Source organism: Ranitomeya variabilis, chromosome 5 (assembly GCF_051348905.1).
Source record: "Ranitomeya variabilis isolate aRanVar5 chromosome 5, aRanVar5.hap1, whole genome shotgun sequence".
Classification (NCBI taxonomy): Eukaryota; Metazoa; Chordata; class Amphibia; order Anura; family Dendrobatidae; genus Ranitomeya; species Ranitomeya variabilis.
Window position 1 is genome coordinate 624,842,410 of NC_135236.1, and position 24,416 is coordinate 624,866,825.

General features: G+C 46.8%; 1 protein-coding gene across 1 annotated transcript in view; it reads right to left on the reverse strand.

Annotated features, from left to right (window-relative positions):
* The window catches only part of SLU7 (spliceosome associated SLU7), a 43,224-nt gene that overhangs the window by 14,465 nt on the left and 4,343 nt on the right, over positions 1 to 24,416 (reverse strand). The window contains exons 4-10 of the mRNA XM_077266123.1: positions 21,373 to 21,453; positions 20,970 to 21,134; positions 20,730 to 20,798; positions 5,432 to 5,479; positions 1,817 to 1,948; positions 1,609 to 1,706; positions 1,065 to 1,132 (exon numbers count right to left, since the gene is read on the reverse strand). Of these exons, the coding sequence (XP_077122238.1) occupies positions 1,065 to 1,132; positions 1,609 to 1,706; positions 1,817 to 1,948; positions 5,432 to 5,479; positions 20,730 to 20,798; positions 20,970 to 21,134; positions 21,373 to 21,453 (661 nt within the window). The remainder of the gene's footprint in view (positions 1 to 1,064; positions 1,133 to 1,608; positions 1,707 to 1,816; positions 1,949 to 5,431; positions 5,480 to 20,729; positions 20,799 to 20,969; positions 21,135 to 21,372; positions 21,454 to 24,416) is intronic.

The following is a 24,416-nucleotide window of genomic DNA, read 5'->3' on the forward strand; positions in this document are numbered from 1 at the left end:
CAAGTGATACCTTGCTGAATTAGTGTCTCAGCCCCTACATTATGCTGCTTTCAGATGAAGAAGCAAAAGTAAAGACATGATCCAGAGTAAAACTCCACTAACAAGCAGCAGCTTTAACTCCAGCAGTCTCAGACTGGTCATGTTTCGTATGGACTGCCAATCACATGTGCGGCATCATAAAATATCACACTTGATCTGTAGCGGGTAATGCAGGGGAAGTCACTAGACAGCAACTATTCCTGACAGCTGTTTGCAAGGGGTCTTGGGAGCAGAGTTGAGTGAATATGTTCGGAAACAATCACTGAATCCGAATTTGCCATATTCGTGCCGAAATTATGTTTGACGATCGTTTCCGAACACATTTGTTTATTTCTATTCTGATGGACTGCAATGGCGTTCGGTGAATATTGCAAATTCGCCAGCGATCGTAATCCAAACAGAATATTGAAAGATTCGCTCAACTCTACTTAGGAGCTCCAAAGAAGGTATGTGCACTCAACGTCTTGATTAGGTGGGTGTGATAAAATACCAGCTAGAAAATCCATTTAATGACAACACTAAAAGAATGAACATATGCAGTGCAATGCCAAAATGCCTATGCAGTGCGTATGTTCAGTCTTGTTAAGCTTCTTTTAACCGCTTTGCGGTTTTTAAGTGACATGACCTTTCTTCAGGCGGCTTCTGCTTGGAATCCGCTCACTGTGTTACACACAGAAGTAAACAGCTGCAAAAAAGAAAAGCACCAAAGAAGAAGCTTCAGGAAAATCACCACCTGCATCTTCCCAAAGTGACCTCAAAAAACGCCGGTGTCTAATAGACATGTGCACGTACACTCAGGGTACTTCCACACTGGACGTAAAAAAACTTTTTACCCAATGCACAGCAGCGGCATTCGCACTAATTTGTGCTCAAGTCGCTTTAGCTTTCTCTGCAAACATCTGTGGATTCACCACTTATATTGAAAACTAGAAGTCACAAATTGCAATTTGATAACAGGATCGTCAGTAATTGTCCTCTATGGTTATGTGAATATGTGATTACCTGTCATATAACTTTATACTTACACTGTGTCTGCGCCATTGAAATTGTATCTCCAGTGTATCGGACAAAATTATCTCCAGCGTAGCTGACTCTGCACACAAACAACAATATCATAGTCAGTTATCAAAATACATATTTACATATCTTTAAAAGGAATTTGTCTGCAGGTTTTTGCTATGTTATCTCACAGAAGCATAATGTAGGGGCTGAGAACCAGATTCCAGTGATGTGTCACTAGCTGTCATTTGTATACAATCACAGTTTTCTCTGCAGAAGATCTAGCAATGCTCTTAACGCTGATCCGCTCACACCACGAATTGGCAGATTTCTGTGCACACTGTGCATAGGCAGAAACTGCCAATCAGTGGTGTGGGTGAGGTTACACAGAGCAGCTGTCTAGAAGGTATAAGAAATCTAGCTTTTTAGTGATAAATCTCCTGCTGGTAGAACACTGATTTAATTAAACCAGCAACACTCAGCCCAGTAAGTGACACATGGCTGGACTCCGGGACATATATAGGGCACGCCACTGGGTTGCCTGCTGACTGCTGGAATATTTACACTTACTCATCAGCGTTCTTTCCTGCATCGGCATATGGATTTTCCCTCATGGCTCTGGTTTTGGGGTCGTAGTATGCAGAATTTGGATTTAAATTCCTTAAGTACTGTAGGTACAAAATGAAAATCACATTTCAAACAAAATGGCACCGATTCACCATGCATCCACAGCCCAAACAGTATATAACCCCTGCGCGATGGAGAACAATCAGCTTACTTTGGCAGTGTCTTCTCGGATACGAAGGTTTCGGACTGTAATGCGTCTCTTGGAATCGAAGTTCTGTCCCGGCATATCGATGTCATCAGCATATTTGTCTTCATCTTCATCTTCGCTGTTGCGATCCCTCTCCTGGAGTTAGAAAACAAGCGTGATAAACGTATTCTCTGCACGCGCCCGCTGAGGCCACAGACCGGCCTAAATCGTCAATTGCCGTCCGGCATGTTATCTGCCACCTTGTAAACGTCGACTGCTGGGCACCACAGCTCTGTAATGGGCAAGCATGGCAGTTCTGATTTCTATGGTTCGGAGAACCCCTTATACACATGGAAAATCTCGGACCCACCATCCTAACAAATAATCTATAAGCAAACATATTCCTGCATCCATGGGTTTTATTTCTGTAATGTATATTTGCTATTTAATAGGTATAGATTCCCATCCAGGATGGGCTGTCATCACCTGGCCATCACAGAATATCTACACTGTGCACAATTAGTAGGCAGTGACGATTTTCATCATATTGTTTTTATGCAGATTTTCCAACTCCAGGCTGTATAACATTGAATGCTTATTGGATGACGCAGATCAGGTGACGTGTATTTGTGTAATGAGGAGGGTGAGGCCTAAGGATACAAAGACCTTTATCAAGGTGTGCAGAATTATTAGGCAGCTTGTTACCTCAGGCAACATGAGAATGAACGGACTCTAAGGGTACCGTCACACTAAGCGACGCTGCAGCGATAGCGACAGCGATGCCGATCGCTGCAGCGTCGCTGTGTGGTCGCTGGAGAGCTGTCACACAGACCGCTCTCCAGCGACCAACGATGCCGAGGTCCCCGGGTAACCAGGGTAAACATCGGGTTACTAAGCGCAGGGCCGCGCTTAGTAACCCGATGTTTACCCTGGTTACCAGCGTAAAAGTAAAAAAAACAAACAGTACATACTCACCCAGCGTCCCCCAGCTTCTGCTTCCTGACACTGACTGAGCTCCGGCCCTAACAGCACAGCGGCTTTCACTTTCACTTTAGGGCCGGCGCTCAGTCAGTGTCAGGAAGCAGACGCTGGGGGAGGTATGACGCTGGGTGAGTATGTACTGTTTGTTTTTTTTACTTTTACGCTGGTAACCAGGGTAAACATCGGGTTACTAAGCGCGGCCCTGCGCTTGGTAACCCGATGTTTACCCTGGTTACCAGTGTAAAACATCGCTGGTATCGTTGCTTTTGGTGTCAAACACAACGATACACAGCGATCGGACGACCAAATAAAGTTCTGGACTTTATTCAGCGACCAGCGACATCACAGCAGGATCCTGATCGCTGCTGCGTGTCAAACTAAACGATATCGCTAGCGAGGACGCTGCAACGTCACGGATCGCTAGCGATATCGTTTAGTGTGACGGTACCTTTAGACTTGTGACAATGTTTAACGTTTCAAAGGGCTGCAGAACTCTTGAAATTGCTAAGATATTGTGGAGAGATCACAGAACCATCCACAAATGGGTTGCTAATATAGAACAGGGTCACAAAATAATAAAAAGAGAGGAATATTAACTGCCGGAGATTTGGGAAGCATCAGATGTGGAGCGACTAGGAAGCCATTATCCTCCAGTGCTGTCATATTCCAGAAGTGGAGCCTCCCTGGAGGAGAACCCAGAAGTACAAGGTGTTCAGAGACATGGCCGAGGTAAGGAAGGCTGAGCCCGACCACCACTGAACAAGACACAGAAGTACAAGGTGCTCAGTGCTCAGAGACATGGCCGAGGTAAGGAAGGCTGAGCCCGACCACCACTGAACAAGACACAGAAGTACAAGGTGCTCAGTGCTCAGAGACATGGCCGAGGTAAGGAAGGCTGAGCCCGACCACCACTGAACAAGACACAGAAGTACAAGGTGCTCAGTGCTCAGAGACATGGCCGAGGTAAGGAAGGCTGAGCCTGACCACCACTGAGCAAGACACAGAAGTACAAGGTGTTCAGTGCTCAGAGACATGGCCGAGGTAAGGAAGGCTGAGCCTGATCACCACTGAGCAAGACACAGAAGTACAAGGTGTTCAGTGCTCAGAGACATGGCCGAGGTAAGGAAGGCTGAGCCCGACCACCACTGAGCAAGGCACAGAAGTACAAGGTGTTCAGTGCTCAGAGACATGGCCGAGGTAAGGAAGGCTGAGTCTGACCACCACTGAGCAAGACACAGAAGTACAAGGTGTTCAGTGCTCAGAGACATGGCCGAGGTAAGGAAGGCTGAGCCCGACCACCACTGAGCAAGACACAGAAGTACAAGGTGTTCAGTGCTCAGAGACATGGCCGAGGTAAGGAAGGCTGAGCCTGACCACCACTGAGCAAGACACAGAAGTACAAGGTTTTCAGAGACATGGCCGAGGTAAGGAAGGCTGAGCCCGACCACCACTGAACAAGACACAGAAGTACAAGGTGCTCAGAGACATGGCCGAGGTAAGGAAGGCTGAGCCCGACCACCACTGAACAAGACACAGAAGTACAAGGTGCTCAGTGCTCAGAGACATGGCCGAGGTAAGGAAGGCTGAGCCCGACCACCACTGAGCAAGACACAGAAGTACAAGGTGTTCAGTGCTCAGAGACATGGCCGAGGTAAGGAAGGCTGAGCCTGACCACCACTGAGCAAGACACAGAAGTACAAGGTGTTCAGTGCTCAGAGACATGGCCGAGGTAAGGAAGGCTGAGCCCGACCACCACTGAGCAAGACACAGAAGTACAAGGTGTTCAGTGCTCAGAGACATGGCCGAGGTAAGGAAGGCTGAGCCCGACCACCACTGAGCAAGGCACAGAAGTACAAGGTGTTCAGTGCTCAGAGACATGGCCGAGGTAAGGAAGGCTGAGCCCGACCACCACTGAGCAAGACACAGAAGTACAAGGTGTTCAGTGCTCAGAGACATGGCCGAGGTAAGGAAGGCTGAGCCCGACCACCACTGAGCAAGGCACAGAAGTACAAGGTGTTCAGTGCTCAGAGACATGGCCGAGGTAAGGAAGGCTGAGCCCGACCACCACTGAGCAAGACACAGAAGTACAAGGTGTTCAGTGCTCAGAGACATGGCCGAGGTAAGGAAGGCTGAGCCCGACCACCACTGAGCAAGACACAGAAGTGTGTTTCGTCACCTTGTAATGGGGGACTCCTCAGGGGAGAGAAATGTATATATTGGGAATAGCTTATGAAGGCTCCTGGGTAATAGGAACCCTCCTACGTTTCAAAAAAGACAATTAGGTGGTGCTGTAATAGTAACACAGCCCCTTTATGTGGCCGAATGCTGGCAGAGTGCTGTGCAGCACGTGGAGAAAGCAAGACAAGCCATCGGCGTCCTGCGATCACGTGACGGGCGCACCATTGACGAAAACAAACAAGCGAGATGGAAAATTGCGTTTTTTCATTTAGAAACATAATTCTGCACACATAGATATTCTCCTAAGAGACAAAACAGCATTTTTACATTGTATTTATATTTGAATATTCAGGTCTATTGACCTTTGGAATGACTGCCAGCACTGAAGCGGTTAATAGTAAAAACTGCGTAATAATGGTGCACAGAGTATGTAATGGTAAATATAAAGGCCATGCAAATATCGCAGAGAGAACGGCTTACTGTCTGGGCATTCTGATCCTCTTCTCCCCACTGATGTCTTGGGGAACTCTGAAGTGAAGAGAGAAATGACAGCTGAAAGACGATGCATCATGTTTAACAAAGAGAAAACATGGTTTCCTAGGCAAGTTACAAAATATATTGTATTACATAACCATAATATGTCCCGGGTCCCTGTCTGTAGTGAAACTAATTACCATTAAAGAATATGGTTTTTCTTCTGTATAATGTTTGTTAATGTGAAAACCAGACTTATACACAAGCCCAGCAGAGCCAAGATAACTGAAATGGTAATCAAAGATGGAAAAAGGAGATTTTTGTGTACTCACCGTAAAATCTTTTTCTCCGAGTCATCATTGGGGGACACAGGACGAATGGGTGTTATGCTGCTGCCACCAGGAGGACACTAAGTTAAACACACACAAAAGATTAACTCCTCCCCTGCAGTATACACCCACAGGCTGGACAATCCAGAGCCAGTTCGGTAACAAAGCAGTAGGAGTAAGCCAGTTAACAAACAGAAAACATGTCATAGTCAAAACACAGACTGAAAAGAACAATTGAGCCAACTAGGCTAACAGGGAGGGTGCTGTGTCCCCCAATGATGACTCGGAGAAAAAGATTTTACGGTGAGTACACAAAAATCTCCTTTTCTCCTACGTATCATTGGGGGACACAGGACGAATGGGACGTCCCAAAGCAGTCCCTGGGTGGGTCACCAGAAGTTATAAATGCTGAGCGAGCCTACAAACTACAGATGAGACACAGCCGCTTGTAGGATTCGCCTACCGACGGAAGCGTCTGCCGAAGCCTGAAAGTGCACCTGGTAGTGCTTCGTGAACGTATGTAGACTGGACCATGTAGCAGCCTTGCAGACCTGTGCTGCCGATGCCTGGTGCCGGATGGCCCAGGACGCGCCGACTGACCGGGTAGAATGAGCCTTGATCCCCGGAGGTGCGGCGTGACCCTTGACACGGTAGGACTCTTGGATGGCAGAACGAATCCACTTGGCAATGGAGGCCTTGGAAGCGGGTAGTCCCTTCCGTGGCCCCTTCGGAAGAACGAACAAGGCGTCTGACCTACGGAGAGACGCAGTCCTGGAGACGTAACGTCTGAGACCCCTCACTAAGTCCAGAGTGTGGAGCGCCCTTTCCGTGCGGTGGGAAGGAGCAGGGCACAGTGAGGGAAGGACAATCTCCTCATTAAGATGGAAGGAGGAAACGACCTTCGGAAGAAAAGTCGGACATGTCCGCAGAACCACCTTGTCCTGGTGGAACACGAGGAAAGGAGGTCGGCACGACAGAGCTGCCAGCTCAGAGACACGTCTAATAGACGTGACAGCCACGAGGAAGGCAATCTTCCAAGACAAGAACAGCAAAGACACTTCATGCAAGGGCTCAAAGGGGGGCTCTTGAAGAGCACAGAGAACTAGGTTCAGGTCCCATGGTTCCAAGGGCATCTTGTAAGGTGGAGCCATATGAGAAACACCCTGGATGAAGGTCCTGACCTGCAATCTGTTTGCAATCTTTCTCTGAAAAAGAACCGAGAGAGCAGAAATTTGGCCCTTAAGAGAGCTGAGAGCAAGACCCAAGTCTACGCCTGATTGGAGGAATTCCAAAATGTGAGGGATAGAAAAACGGAGGGGGAAACGTCCCCGCTTCCTGCACCAGGCGAAGTATGCCTTCCAGGCGCGGTGGTAGATGCGCATAGAAGAAGGCTTGCGTGCGCGGAGCATGGTAGATATCACCGTCTGGGGCAACCCCTTCTGCCTCAGTACCCAGGACTCAACGGCCACACCGTTAAACACAGGGCCTCTGAGTTCGGGTGGTAAATGGGCCCTTGAGACAGGAGGTCTGCGCGACTCGGCAGCCTCCAAGGTACGTCTGAGACCAGTTGAACCATCTCGGCATACCATGTCCTGCGCGGCCAGTCCGGAGCGATGAGAAGTACTGGGATCCGTTCTGCCTTGATCTTCCTGATCACCTTTGTCAGAAGAGGAATTGGGGGAAAGATGTATGGGAGTCTGAAACCCTGCCATGAGAGGACGAGAGCGTCGGCTCCGAAGGCTGAGGGGTCGTGAGACCTGGCCATGAAGACGGGAACCTGGCAATTGAGGCGAGATGCCATTAGGTCCACGCATGACCAATAGAACACTGGTCTAGCCGCACCCGTATAAATAAGTTTAAAAACTACATATCTCTATGGATATAGGGGTGCACGTCCTTACCAGGGGATCCATCCCGGTATCCAAGTCCAAATCAAAATATAAAAGAGGGACAGCACCACAGCAGTTGTGAAGATGAAAAAATCACGTTTTTATTCCACCTCCTGCAACGTTTCGGTCCGCAGACCTTTTTCAAGCATGACATAAAAGCACTCCAACCACCATTATATATCATTAATCCCGCCCCAGCAATTGACTCACAGCCAATAGGACGGTTCAGTACAAACAGAACAGATATAGATTACACCAAAACCATGACAATACAGTTAAAAATTCATAAACTATACATAGCCCACCACATATAATCACCCCCCACAAGGTTACAGCCTCCCTGATCGCTCTTTTAATATACAATATCTCCAAAAAAGCCAAATATAAAACCCCACGTTCTATTTGTGTACACCGGCGATCGCACCAATCCATTCAATGCGTCCACCCCTGCCATAGTAACGGGGCGTGTCCATGATTACGCCGGTCCAATCGCATCAACAGGAGTCCAGCATAGCAGATAGACGTCATATCACCGGCATGCAACGCTCTTTCCAGCAACCGCTCTGTAATGCGCATGTCCGTGACGTCATCTTCCCTTCACTCCTCTGTGCGCAAGTCACCATTCAGGATTCCACACCTATCCAGCGCCGGGAAACACAGCGCAGCTGCGCACATTCTACAACCTTCCAGCGCCGGAAAACACAGCGCAACAGCGTACATTTCATGGAGATCTCCTCCAATAGCATCTCGAGATCCCAGATATGTACAAAAATTGGTCTAACCCATAATCCAGGAGCTTCAAGATATTTCACTATTTCAGGTCCATAGGCAGGGAACAAACTCAACCACATCTCATGGACCTGAAATGAGAAATCACATGTACATGGAGAAACCAACATAGAAATCTATGCAATAAATAAAGGCTTGAAGGGACATACATTATCATAGAATTATAATGCATAAATATATTCCAATGGAGGTACATATACATATATATAGTTAATCATAAACCATCATAACATCATTATCTCTATATAGAGTCACCCATGGAAAAAATAAATGCAAAATGTCCCCAATGGAGGGTAATCTCATAATACTGGGGCTATTCCAATACATATCTTAAAACACTATATAACAGAGGTTAAAAACAAAATTACACCGACGAGAGGCTACAGTAGAGCACCAGAGCGTTTACAAAAGACAACCCTGTGGATAGTCGATATTTAAACCCCTAGGGGAGAGTGTATCCAACTCATATATCCATTTCAGCTCTTTTCTTTTAAGCAGAGAAATCCGATCCCCCCCACGTCTGAGCATTGGTACATTGTCAATAACACGATACCTAAGTTGGTTAATTGAGTGTCCCAAGTCATGAAAATGTCGGGGTACTGGGAGGTCAATGAGTTTTTTTCTTATCGTACTTTTGTGTTTAGAAATTCTCGCTCTGACCTCCATTGTGGTCTCCCCTACATAGTAGAGGCCACACGGGCAGCTCAAGACATAGACCACATAACTGCTTGTGCAAGTGTACCGTTTATATATAGCATATTTCTTCCCAGTATGGGGGTGATGAAATGATGCCCCCTTCAGAAGATTGTTGCAATTAGCACAGCCGAGACATGGGAAATTACCCATGCTCGGACGACTCAAAGTGGTCTGTAGATCTATCCTTGAACTACCCACATCAGAGGTCACCAACTTGTCCTTCAAACTCCTATTCCTCTTATACGAAAATAAAGGAGGAGATTGAAACTCATTGACATTCCCATGTCCCCTACTCAGTACCGACCAATGACTCCGAATAATTTCTGAGATCCGTCCACTTTGATTATTAAAAGTTGTAACAAATGGAATCCTCCTTGCCAAAACAGGAGCCACCCTGGGGGTCAGGAGCTCATCCCTGTTTTTACTCAATGTTTTTAATTTAAATTTGTCCAAATCTCTCCTTGGATATCCTCTCATTAGAAATTTTTGACACATTTCATTCAATCTAGTGTCTATTCTGGACTCATCAGAGACGATTCTCCTGACCCTCAGGAGTTGGCTCCATGGCAAAGACTCCACCATTTTACGTGGATGTTCGCTAGTGAAATATAACAGATTGTTTCTGTCGGTCTGTTTAACAAATAGGTCAGTATGTAACAACCCCTCATGCTTGTAAACATTCGTATCGAGAAACTGTATACTTGTCTGAGAGCTCTCCATGGTGAAACCCAAGCCCGGATGGATGTTATTCAAAAAGGAATGGAACCGCACAAGCTCATCATACCCTCCATCCCAAATTAGGAAAATGTCGTCGATGTAGCGCCGCCAGCCCCTGACATGACTCCAAAACGGTGACTTGTACACATGCTCGCCCTCCAGGACAGCCATATAGATATTAGCATAGGTGGGGGCCACATTGGACCCCATGGCTGTCCCGCGGCGCTGAAGGAAAAATTCATCACCGAAGAGGAAAAAATTCCTCCCCAGGATGAACTCCAACAGCGTCAGGGCGAACCGTGTACAGTCAGGAGCCATGCCGGAGCCGGCCAGCGCCACATCGACGGCAGATAATCCCCTCGTATGTTCAATGGATGTGTACAATGATGTCACATCAAATGACACTAACCATGTCGTCTCACTGACCTGTACACCCTGCAAGGATCTAATGAAATCACTTGTATCCTTAACGTAGGATGGTGCTGCAATCGCAAATTTCCTCAGCAAGTGATCCAGAAAAATTGCTACTTTATTACAAAGGGACCCCCTACCCGATACAATCGGGCGACCAGGGGGTTTTTGTAGATCCTTATGAATCTTAGGCAGGGTGTACAGGACAGGAACCACTGGATGTTCTACTTTAAGATATTTAGCCAGTTTATCATCGATTAGGCCGCTAATAAGCGCATCCTCAATAATCCCATCCAACTCCAATTTAAACCTCTGGGCTGGGTTCACCTGGAGCCTCTCGTAGACATTCATGTCAGCAAGTTGTGATTTAATTTCCTCCACATAATATGTGGTGTCCATCACCACCAAGGCTCCGCCTTTGTCGGCCGCCTTGATGGTGATGGATTTATTGTTCTTCAAGACATCAATCTCCCTACGCTCTGCATACGTTAGGTTTGGACGGCCATTACCATAACCACTGCCATTACCACCATATTTAAGTCTGGCTACATCAGCCTTTACCAATTTACAGAAGGTCTCCACAACAGGATCCTGAACAGGAGGCACAAAATCACTTTTGTTGAAGAGACCCAATTCATCAAGGGAAAGCTGTGTCTTAGAACCTGGTGTCACCACCCTCTCTTTCCCTGAAAAGAATGCCGCTAATTTTAACCGTCTGAAGAACAAATACAAATCATTGTCAATGTTAAACCAATTCGCATTACTTGAAGGGCAAAACGAAAGCCCCTTAGAAAGCACTCTGACCTGCAAATTAGAAAGGGTTAATGAAGAAATATTTACCACCAAGGAGGATCTCTCATTCATCTCTTCTTCCCCTTGGATCTCGTCGTCAGGCCTTGTTTCTCTCTTTCTGTGCTTCTTGCCACCCCTGTGGCCCCTCCGCCTCCTTGGGCCGTCGTTGGTTCCTTGGACAAAAAATGGGTTGAATTCACCACTCCTCCTTCATCTGTAGAGTCCGATTCTCCACCTGTGAAACCAAAGGATGCCTGTACATTGGGTTCTCTACGAGGTCTCCTCATTTTTCTGGGAGCACCCCTAGGGCGTCCATATCCCGATGTTGGCTTATTTGATACAGAGTTCTTAAATTGCCAACCATAGATCCTGCCACTGCCGTAATCCTCCAAATCTCTATGCCATTTGGATCTTTTGATATCTTCTAATCCGGTCCTAAATTTGGCTAATTTCTCTTCCATTCCGGAATTAATGTGGCCATATTCATCAGCTGTTACAATGGATAAAATGGCATTCTTTGTCTCCTCCTGCTTAATTCTCAGAGTTTCAATTTCTTTCTTTAAAAACTCAATATTCAGCAGCATAATATCAAAGGCATATTTGTTACCAATTGCCTCAAACTTTGCACAGAATTGTATATTATTCGGCAGCAGGGTGGGTCTCAAATTAGGCCTTAATCCCCTCGGGATTCTCTTAGCCTTGAAATACTCCACCAATGTACCTGCATGCAACTCCAATGAGATTATCTTTTTCTTTTCTGCCTCCCATCTCGTTTTCAATATTTCCACAGATGGTTGTTTCAAATAGGAGTTATCCCCCTCTGCGCTCGATATGATCCTCAAAGCATCTTCGTCGGTGTAATGAAAACAGGTGGATGCTGGCTCTCCACTGCTCACACCAGCACATGTATCCATATTTAAAAAGTATAACAAGGCAAAAAAAGCCTAAAAAAAGCCAAAAAACGAGGCCACGGATGCAGGCCAGACAGGACCCAACCAAGCAAGACCAATAGAACACTGGTCTAGCCGCACCCGTATAAATAAGTTTAAAAACTACATATCTCTATGGATATAGGGGTGCACGTCCTTACCAGGGGATCCATCCCGGTATCCAAGTCCAAATCAAAATATAAAAGAGGGACAGCACCACAGCAGTTGTGAAGACGAAAAAATCACGTTTTTATTCCACCTCCTGCAACGTTTCGGTCCGCAGACCTTTTTCAAGCATGACATAAAAGCACTCCAACCACCATTATATATCATTAATCCCGCCCCAGCAATTGACTCACAGCCAATAGGACGGTTCAGTACAAACAGAACAGATATAGATTACACCAAAACCATGACAATACAGCCAATAGGACGGCCCAAGGAGGCGGAGGGGCCACAGGGGTGGCAAGAAGCACAGAAAGAGAGAAACAAGGCCTGACGACGAGATCCAAGGGGAAGAAGAGATGAATGAGAGATCCTCCTTGGTGGTAAATATTTCTTCATTAACCCTTTCTAATTTGCAGGTCAGAGTGCTTTCTAAGGGGCTTTCGTTTTGCCCTTCAAGTAATGCGAATTGGTTTAACATTGACAATGATTTGTATTTGTTCTTCAGACGGTTAAAATTAGCGGCATTCTTTTCAGGGAAAGAGAGGGTGGTGACACCAGGTTCTAAGACACAGCTTTCCCTTGATGAATTGGGTCTCTTCAACAAAAGTGATTTTGTGCCTCCTGTTCAGGATCCTGTTGTGGAGACCTTCTGTAAATTGGTAAAGGCTGATGTAGCCAGACTTAAATATGGTGGTAATGGCAGTGGTTATGGTAATGGCCGTCCAAACCTAACGTATGCAGAGCGTAGGGAGATTGATGTCTTGAAGAACAATAAATCCATCACCATCAAGGCGGCCGACAAAGGCGGAGCCTTGGTGGTGATGGACACCACATATTATGTGGAGGAAATTAAATCACAACTTGCTGACATGAATGTCTACGAGAGGCTCCAGGTGAACCCAGCCCAGAGGTTTAAATTGGAGTTGGATGGGATTATTGAGGATGCGCTTATTAGCGGCCTAATCGATGATAAACTGGCTAAATATCTTAAAGTAGAACATCCAGTGGTTCCTGTCCTGTACACCCTGCCTAAGATTCATAAGGATCTACAAAGACCCCCTGGTCGCCCGATTGTATCGGGTAGGGGGTCCCTTTGTAATAAAGTAGCAATTTTTCTGGATCACTTGCTGAGGAAATTTGCGATTGCAGCACCATCCTACGTTAAGGATACAAGTGATTTCATTAGATCCTTGCAGGGTGTACAGGTCAGTGAGACGACATGGTTAGTGTCATTTGATGTGACATCATTGTACACATCCATTGAACATACGAGGGGATTATCTGCCGTCGATGTGGCGCTGGCCGGCTCCGGCATGGCTCCTGACTGTACACGGTTCGCCCTGACGCTGTTGGAGTTCATCCTGGGGAGGAATTTTTTCCTCTTCGGTGATGAATTTTTCCTTCAGCGCCGCGGGACAGCCATGGGGTCCAATGTGGCCCCCACCTATGCTAATATCTATATGGCTGTCCTGGAGGGCGAGCATGTGTACAAGTCACCGTTTTGGAGTCATGTCAGGGGCTGGCGGCGCTACATCGACGACATTTTCCTAATTTGGGATGGAGGGTATGATGAGCTTGTGCGGTTCCATTCCTTTTTGAATAACATCCATCCGGGCTTGGGTTTCACCATGGAGAGCTCTCAGACAAGTATACAGTTTCTCGATACGAATGTTTACAAGCATGAGGGGTTGTTACATACTGACCTATTTGTTAAACAGACCGACAGAAACAATCTGTTATATTTCACTAGCGAACATCCACGTAAAATGGTGGAGTCTTTGCCATGGAGCCAACTCCTGAGGGTCAGGAGAATCGTCTCTGATGAGTCCAGAATAGACACTAGATTGAATGAAATGTGTCAAAAATTTCTAATGAGAGGATATCCAAGGAGAGATTTGGACAAATTTAAATTAAAAACATTGAGTAAAAACAGGGATGAGCTCCTGACCCCCAGGGTGGCTCCTGTTTTGGCAAGGAGGATTCCATTTGTTACAACTTTTAATAATCAAAGTGGACGGATCTCAGAAATTATTCGGAGTCATTGGTCGGTACTGAGTAGGGGACATGGGAATGTTAATGAGTTTCAATCTCCTCCTTTATTTTCGTATAAGAGGAATAGGAGTTTGAAGGACAAGTTGGTGACCTCTGATGTGGGTAGTTCAAGGATAGATCTACAGACCACTTTGAGTCGTCCGAGCATGGGTAATTTCCCATGTCTCGGCTGTGCTAGTTGCAACAATCTTCTGAAGGGGGCATCATTTCATCACCCCCATACTGGGAAGAAATATGCTATATATAAACGGTACACTTGCACAAGCAGTTATGTGGTCTATGTCTTGAGCTGCCCGTGTGGCCTCTACTATGTAGGGGAGACCACAATGGAGGTCAGAGCGAGAATTTCTAAACACAAAAGTACGATAAGAAAAAAACTCATTGACCTCCCAGTACCCCGACATTTTCATGACTTGGGACACTCAATTAACCAACTTAGGTATCGTGTTATTGACAATGTACCAATGCTCAGACGTGGGGGGGATCGGATTTCTCTGCTTAAAAGAAAAGAGCTGAAATGGATATATGAGTTGGATACACTCTCCCCTAGGGGTTTAAATATCGACTATCCACAGGGTTGTCTTTTGTAAACGCTCTGGTGCTCTACTGTAGCCTCTCGTCGGTGTAATTTTGTTTTTAACCTCTGTTATATAGTGTTTTAAGATATGTATTGGAATAGCCCCAGTATTATGAGATTACCCTCCATTGGGGACATTTTGCATTTATTTTTTCCATGGGTGACTCTATATAGAGATAATGATGTTATGATGGTTTATGATTAACTATATATATGTATATGTACCTCCATTGGAATATATTTATGCATTATAATTCTATGATAATGTATGTCCCTTCAAGCCTTTATTTATTGCATAGATTTCTATGTTGGTTTCTCCTTGTACATGTGATTTCTCATTTCAGGTCCATGAGATGTGGTTGAGTTTGTTCCCTGCCTATGGACCTGAAATAGTGAAATATCTTGAAGCTCCTGGATTATGGGTTAGACCAATTTTTGTACATATCTGGGATCTCGAGATGCTATTGGAGGAGATCTCCATGAAATGTACGCTGTTGCGCTGTGTTTTCCGGCGCTGGAAGGTTGTAGAATGTGCGCAGCTGCGCTGTGTTTCCCGGCGCTGGATAGGTGTGGAATCCTGAATGGTGACTTGCGCACAGAGGAGTGAAGGGAAGATGATGTCACGGACATGCGCATTACAGAGCGGTTGCTGGAAAGAGCGTTGCATGCCGGTGATATGACGTCTATCTGCTATGCTGGACTCCTGTTGATGCGATTGGACCAGCGTAATCATGGACACGCCCCGTTACTATGGCAGGGGTGGACGCATTGAATGGATTGGTGCGATCGCCGGTGTACACAAATAGAACGTGGGGTTTTATATTTGGCTTTTTTGGAGATATTGTATATTAAAAGAGCGATCAGGGAGGCTGTAACCTTGTGGGGGGTGATTATATGTGGTGGGCTATGTATAGTTTATGAATTTTTAACTGTATTGTCATGGTTTTGGTGTAATCTATATCTGTTCTGTTTGTACTGAACCGTCCTATTGGCTGTGAGTCAATTGCTGGGGCAGGATTAATGATATATAATGGTGGTTGGAGTGCTTTTATGTCATGCTTGAAAAAGGTCTGCGGACCGAAACGTTGCAGGAGGTGGAATAAAAACGTGATTTTTTCGTCTTCACAACTGCTGTGGTGCTGTCCCTCTTTTATATTTTGATTTGCCATTAGGTCCACGTCCGGGGTCCCCCATCGAGAGCATATCTGGTGAAAGATTGCGGGATGGAGAGACCACTCTCCGGGATCGAGGCTGTGGCGACTGAGAAAGTCCGCTTCCCAGTTTTCCACGCCTGGGATAAAAACTGCTGAGAGTATGGAATGATGTGTCTCGGCCCAGCGGAGAATTAGCGTCACCTCGACCATGGCCGCCTTGCTGCGAGTGCCCCCTTGGCGGTTGATGTAGGCTACCGCAGTGGCGTTGTCGGACTGGACTCTGACCGCACGGCCGGAGAGGAACGGCTGAAAATGATGGAGAGCCAGTCTGATTGCCCGAATCTCTAGGATATTGATGGGCAGCTGGGACTCCTGCGGAGACCAGCGACCCTGAGTCGAGTGGCGCTGGAACACTGCACCCCAGCCGAGGAGACTGGCGTCCGTTGTGACAACCAGCCAGTGCACCGGAAGGAAAGACTTCCCCCGAGTCAGGGAGGACCTCTTGGTCCACCACCTGAGGGACTGTCTGATTGGGCGAGAGAGAAGGAGACGGCGGTCGAGCGAGGCGGGATTCCTGTCCCATACTGCCAGAATGGCGTGTTGTAAGGGACGGAGGTGAAAAACCGCAAAGGGCACTGCCTCCATTGCCGCCACCATCCTGCCGAGTACCCTCATGGAGAAGCGTAGGGAGTGAGAGCGAGGTTGAGTAAGCTTCCGGACTTCTCTCTGAAGAGTGGATACCTTTTCCGGAGGCAAAAGTACTAGACCCTGAGAGGAGTCTAAGATCATTCCCAGGTAGGATATGGTTTGGGCCGGGACTGGGGAAGATTTTTTGAAATTGATTTTCCAGCCCAGGCGCAAAAAGGTATTTATAGTGACGTCTACCGCTTCTGAACAGGACCGGAAAGAGGGGCCTTTTATGAGGATGTCGTCCAAGTAGGGCAACACCACTATGCCTCGAGCATGTAGAATGGCCACGGCAGCTGCCATGACCTTGGTGAACACCCGAGGAGCAGTGGCCAGCCCGAAAGGTAGGGCGACAAACTGAAAATGGTGCCCCTGGACCGCGAAGCGGAGGAAGCGCTGATGAGACGGTAGGATGGGAATGTGCAAGTAAGCGTCTTGAACATCTAGAGATGCAAGGAACTCGCCCTCTTCCAGAGAGGCAATTACCGAGCGGAGGGACTCCATACGGAATTGACGTACACGGACGTACTTGTTGAGGAGCTTGAGGTCCAATATTGGACGTACTGAGCCGTCCTTCTTTGGTACAATGAAAAGATTGGAATAGAAACCTTGGTACCTCTCGTTCTGAGGTACCGGGATGATGACCCCGTCTTCCCATAGCGATCTTATGGCCTGAAAATACTGACGGACCCTTGCTCTGGGAGGAGGGGACTGGAAGAAACGAGATGGGGGAAGAGAGACAAACTCTATCTTGTAACCGAAGGATACCAGTTCGCGGACCCATCGGTCGGGAACTACCGAGAGCCACGCGTCCCGAAAGAAGAGTAGGCGGCCGCCAACTCTGTCGGTGTCCTTTGGCGTCTGCCAAGAGTCATTGAGGTGGAGACCTGTTAGGTCTGGGCCCCCTGGACCCCTGTTGTCTGGGTCTGCCTCTCCAAGAGGGAGAAGGTTTGTAAGATGGCTGGGAGGTTCTGTCCTTGCGCTGACCTCTCCCGGCGCCGGGTGGCGCGGAGGGAGGATTGGACCAATTGGAACCGAAACGGAAGTATCGGCCTCGTCCCTGTTGGTTGCGAAAGGGGCGAAAGGTCCGTTGCTGGGGAAGGAATTTGCTCTTTCCCCCTGTGGAGTCTGCGATTATTTTATCTAGTTTGTCCCCAAAAAGGCGTTCGCCCTGGTATGGAAGGGACGTGAGAGATTTTTTGGATCCTGAGTCCGCTTTCCAGTCCCTGAGCCAAAGGGATCTGCGGATCGTGACAGCATTGGCCGCTGCCTGTGAGGCACAGTTGGCCGCGTCTAAGGATGCGGAAACTACAAAGTCCCCCGCTCTGGCAATCTGAGTGGCCAGGTGTGAAACCTCGGGGGGTAAGTCGGCGTGTAGTGCTGTAGAGGCTAAAGACTCGGCCCAATGGGTCATGGTTTTTGCAACCCATGTGGCGGCAAAAGAAGGGAAGAGAGAAGCCGAGGAAGCTTCAAAAGCCGAGCGAGCCATCTGGTCAATTTGTCTATCAGTGGGATGCTTGATGGACGCGCCCTCGGAGGAGGATAGAACCGCCTTGGTGGCTAGCCGCGACACTGGCGGGTCCACGGAGGGTGACTGAGACCACTCCTTAGCAAGGTCCTGAGCAAACGGATACTTCAATTGCATAGCCTTCTGACCTGAGAAGCGTTTATCCGGACGGACTCTGTGGAGATCGACAATGTCCTTGAATTGAGGATGCGTAGGAAAAAATCTATGAGCCTTTGTGGTTCGCCCGAATGACACGGGATGAACCGCCTTGGACGGGGTTTCCTCCTCTAACTGTAGCGTCTGACTTACTGAGTCTATGAGAGAATCTAGGGTCTCTTGGTCGTGACGATACTCTGGGGAACAGGACACGCTGGATGCGTCGTCCAGAAAGGATTCCCTGCTATGAGCTGGGGATGAGTGACGAGAGACTTCGCTCTCTGAGCCGGAGGGCTGATCACGGACCGGAGATATTACCCTGGACTTCTTTCTAGATGAGAGAGGGCTTCTGGAAACGGTACGACCTCTAGGCCGAGAGGGGTTTTTAGGCCGCGTTACATCATCCGTGGAAGCGCCCTGGGTAAGGGACGGGTCACGGAGGGACTGTATCGTCCTTTCCAAGGATGCCACAGATCGAGCAAGGGAGGACGCCCATGCGGGGGTACTAGGCTCACTACATTCCGGGTCAGACGCCGGAGTATCCTGTGCCGCAGACATTTCGCAGGCGGAGCACAGCGGGGTAGTGTGACCTCGGGGCAGAGATACCTTGCAGGAGGTGCACACAGCAAAAATAACAGAGTGGGTCTTTCCAGTCCGTTTTTGCTTAGACTGTGACATCTTTGCCATAAAGTGAGCGTACTGGCAGGGGAAGAGACAATCCTACTGAGTGCGTCTCACCAAGTTCTGCGGTGCTTGGCAGGGAGATCCTGAGGTCCTGTGCGCTGTGGTGCTGCAGAGCCGCCAGGGCACTTCCTGGTCCAAGATGGCCGCCGAGATGTGAGAAGGGCGCTTCTCGGGAACGAGAAGCGCCCAGAGAGAGAGAGAGAGAGAGGGAGGGGGGCGTGTCGTGGGCGGGCGGTGGATTCCCTGCTATGCGCGTCGGAACGCTGCCATTGCCACCACCATCCTGCTGTATGAGGGAGGGAGTCTGATTGTCCGTGTTGGAGTCCGGCCCAGGGCCGGTAAACTGTGCCACCGCCCTAACAGAGCGCCGGATTGCCCGCCATGCCTCCATTATAAAGCTGCCCCGCGGCTGCCGCATTAGAAAAAGGATAAGGGATCCCTGAACGGGCGGTCCCCTGTCAGCTGGTCGGCCCCCGCACTTACCTTGTGCGATGGGGCCGATGCTCCATCCACCTTCACCTTAGTAGGGAGAGGGTGGAGAGCTTCTGCCGCCGTGCAACATCCGCTATGTTCAGTGGTGATGCAGTGGGCGGCTGCACGGACGCCATGGCATTCTGTCCGGCTGTGCCCTGGCTCCAGGAAACTTAGGTGGATGATTAGTCCCCGTGGTCGCCTGACAGGGAGGGAGGGAGGGAGATCGGAACGCTAAGGAACCGTCGCCACACTGGAAAGTGAGCCAGGGCTGGCATCCATCGTCGCGGGAAAGGATACAGGAGGAACGCTCCATGTACTTGCCCGTTGTTGGTGCGGGAGAGATCAGAGCTGAAAATTTGCCTGTCGCTCCCTTCCGTTAAAAACAAAAATTGGTGGGGTCCTGAGGACCCAAGTGCCTCCTGAGACACTAAGTAAGAACTGGCTCTGGATTGTCCAGCCTGTGGGTGTATACTGCAGGGGAGGAGTTAATCTTTTGTGTGTGTTTAACTTAGTGTCCTCCTGGTGGCAGCAGCATAACACCCATTCGTCCTGTGTCCCCCAATGATACGTAGGAGAAAGGGGAACAGTATCCAGAAATGCGGTTTATTTGTCACCGCGTTTCAAAGTTTCAAATATTTTCATCGGGACAAACCACAGTGGATTGTCCTGATGAAGTCTGGAACTTCGAAACGTGGTGACAAATAAACCACATTCCTGGATACTGGTCTCCTCTTCCATCTTTGATTACCGGAGTGCAGAATTAACCCTATCATTCCATTTCAGTTATTTTCTTGCTGTAATCTCCGGACAATTTAGAAGTGAGATGTATGTAAATCAAAAGTAAATATTCACTCCTACACCCCCCCATAATCCCTCACACCCCTCTGCACCGGCGTCAGTGAAAGTAAAAATTCTGTGCATGTGAGATGCCTCCCTAGGTTCATTTATCCCTGTACTGTCATTTACGATCCCTGACTCTGGAACAGTAGGGTAGGAAGGACTATAGATGGGGTAGGGGGTACATATTTACTTTTGACTTACATGCACTTGACTAGCGACTCTGAATTGTCCGGATCTTAGAGCAAGAAAACGACGGAAGGTACAGCAATAAACGTTACACATTTCAGGATACTAACAACTCCTTTAATTCCTCTTAAAAGGAATGTGTAAAAAAAAAAAAAAGGTTTTGCAACAAATCAAAAATTGTAAAAGTATTAATGTTTTAAATTAAAAATATATATAATAATATAGAAGAGACATTAAAATATACTTGGACAACTTAATTTTCCTTACCACTTGTTCGGAAAGTTTTCCTGAAGCCAATTCCTCCTGAAGCTTTTGAGCCTTCAATGTACGTTTTGCCTTGAAACATAAAGTAGGGACAAGCAAGAAAGGGATTCATTTAGGTTTTGTATAAACACTTGAGGTATGCCAATACGAAGAAGCATCTTGAAAATGATAAGAATAAAAAAGCTGCAGCATGACACATTAGATTGTTAGTAGAGTGATCTGAAAAAGAGAACATCAGCATACCAGGTCAACTTTGGCATGTTCCTCAACAATTCTCATATGTTCCTCCGGATTGTACCCATTCCATCGATCTCTCTTGCCGTCGTAGTCAAGCATAAGCTGCGGTTGCTCAAACTCATCATGGGCAATGTTAGCTCCGTTGAATTTCGCTCCGACTCTTCGAGGTCTCTGGTAAAGAAATATTATAACAGTCAAGAACTAAAACATACAATCAGAGTTTTATTAGAGCCAAACAATCGAGATACTGAGTCTTCTAATTTTAGCCAAAAAATATTTACTGTATAAAAAGTAAACCTGAAAACAGTGTAGTGGATGTTGTAACTAAAGACTAGAAAACTGTTATACAACTATCGGATTTTCTAAACTTGGCAACAGAAGAGCAGCGTAAATAATAAAGCCGACTTACCTCAAAGCAGTCTTTTTTCTTATGAGTCATGGCGCCACAGTTTTCACAAGCCCCTTGGCGATATTTTGTAGCAATTGTGCCCTAAAGGGTGAAAAGAGGTAAAGACTGTTGTATTGCCCCGTAAGTAATCCATGCGGTGGCTTGTGCATGCAGACTACACAAGGTTTTCACCGGATGAACATTTTTCTAGAGTTGTGCAGAAGCTTGTGGCTCACGAGACCTGAATAAGTGGAAACTTCAAATATCAAAGCTCAAACCGTACCGGAAGCAACGACGACTATAAACCTCACACAACACTAAGCACTTACAGCACCGGGCAAAGGACTGGACTCGCCTGATCATGCAACGGATTTCCCTCTTATTGGAGTGTGCACAATTCAGACTGAAGGCAGCAAAGCCATGGAGGAACACATGGAAACAAGGAGTAAAGAGGGGTGTTAAACCTTAGATTCTTCAAAAGTACTTCCCTTTTATTATTTTACTCTGATAACAGATTTGGATCCCCTTGGGATTCTTTCAAGAAGTTTCATCAGGTCAACACCTGGAATGGCTACCAATAAACAGGTATGACTTCATATGTGGACTCACCGGCCTTCAGAAAGGCTTTACACCCATGGGATGTGTTTTTCAGAGGCAGTGTTGGTACACAGTCCCATACAGTGATGAGCCATATTCCACACCTAAGCCAGAATATATCAAGAACTACTCAACTAAATAAAAGGAAATAACCATCCATCCTTCATTTAAAGGGAATCTGTCAGCAGGACTACACACCCCAAACTATTTACGGTATATGTGCATGACAAGTCCAGCAATACCTTTACATGGCCAGTTCGGTCCTCTGTTACTGAGAAATCACCATATGAATGGATATACAAATGAGCCTAAAGGGCTATTGCAGATTGAGAGCCTCTGTCACTCCGGCTCTATTGCTGGAACAGCGCCGCCTCCTCTAGCTTGACAGACAGCTCCTTTGCCAGAGTCACACAGCATAGAGACTATCAGTCAAAAAAAGGAGGAGGCTGGGCTGGTCTTTGAAAGAACCGAATGCACATATAAGTAATTTTGGGGATGAAATTCTGCTGATAAGATTCCCTTTACAACAAGAAAATCAGTCAATCTGGGGAATTGCTACAACCTTGAAATTATACTCCGGTGCAGTCATGAAAACAAGCCTTAATGGTCTAATTTCTGCAAAGAAGCCATTAGTGAGGACCGCAAACAGGAAGAAGAGACTTGTTTGGACCAAGCAACACAGACTGGATATTAAGTCCGTGGAGAGCTGGAAAGAGGTACAAAGAGAAAGAATGTGAGAATGTTGCTGCCAACCACCATGTCCTTGTGAGATGTAGAAAATGGAGCGGATGGTTTCTAAATGTTGATGGCCACTATGAAACATGGAGAGGGAGGTGCGATGGTGTGGTGCTGCTTTTCTGCCAATTTATTCCAAATTCAAGACACACTCACCCATATCAGCTACCACATTCTGCATCAATATGCCATCCCATCTGGGGTGCATTTAGTAGGAGCATCATTTGTGCTGCCACAGGACAGGCCATATACGGGCTATGTGGCCAAGATGAAGAGGAATGAAGTGCCGTTCCACATGACATATCCTCCACAGTCACCTGACGTCAACCCAAGACAGTAGCGGATGAGTTGGTCCACAGAGGAAGACAAAGCAGCCAACAAGTGCTCAGCACCTCTGGAAACTCCTACAAGACGGGTGGAAGGCCAATCCAGGAATCTACGTGTAGCACACATTCTGGTTGGTTTCACATGTTTCTTTACTCCTTGTTTTTGTGTGTTCCTTTGTGGGGGGGTTTTATGTGCACATTCCAATAACAATGAAAGTCACTGTGTGAGCTAAACATCTGAGCAGTACTGTACATGAATTGTAGAAGGAATAAACCTTTACATACTATACAGCGACATGTATAAATTTGGGCACCCCTGGTCAAAATTACTGCTATTGTGAACCGTTAAGCAAGTTTCAGATGAAATGATCTCTAAAAGGCCTAAAGTTAACGATGACACATTTCCTCTTAGATTTTAGGCACAAAAAATAGTCATTTTAAATTTTAAAACTTACAAAAAAAAATAAAATGGGCCTACGCAAACTTTGGGCACCCTTACAGATTTGTGTGACTTTGACCAAGTTTTCAGACCTTAATTAGCCTGATAAGGTTATGGCTTGTTCACTGTTATCGTTAGTAAAGGATAGGTGATGCAGATTTCCCAGCTTTATAAAAACCCAGCCTCCTCTAACCTTGTGCCAAAAAGCTGCAGCCATGGGTTCTTCTAAGCAGCTGCCTAGCACTCTGAAAATGATGGAGGTGCAGAAAGAAGAAGGCTATAAGAAGACAGCAAAGTATTTTCAGGTTGCCTTTTCTTCACTTCAAAATGTAATTAAGAAATGGCGGTAAATAGGAACAGTGGAGGTCAAGATAAGGTCTGGAACACAACACACAATTTTAGTGAAAGCTACTTGTAGGATTGCCAGAGAGGCAAATCAGAACTCCAGCTTGACTGTAAAACACTTTCAGTAAGATTTAGCAGAGTCTGGAGTTGTGGTTCACAGTTCTACTGTTCCAAGACGCCTTCACAAATATAATCAACATGATAGAGTCATCAGAAGAAAACCTCTGATGTGTCTTCTTCACCATGAAATTCAGTGTCAGAATTATGCAAAAGAACTTCTAAACAAGCCTGATGCATTCTGGTAACAAGTCCTGTGGACTGATGAGGTTAAAATAGAACTCTTTGGCCATAATAAATGTGGAGAAAAAGAACACAGAATTTCAGGAAAAGAACATCACGCCAACTATTGAGCATGGGGGTGGATCACTCATACTTTGGGGATGTGATGCAACCAATGGCACGGGGAACATTTCACGGGTAGAGGGAAGAATGGATATAATGAAGTTTCAACAGATTCTTGATGCAAACATATCACCATCTGTAAAAAAGCTGAAGTTGAAAAAAGGATGGCTTCTACAAATGGATAATGATCCTTAACATGTCAAAATCCACAATAGGCCTCA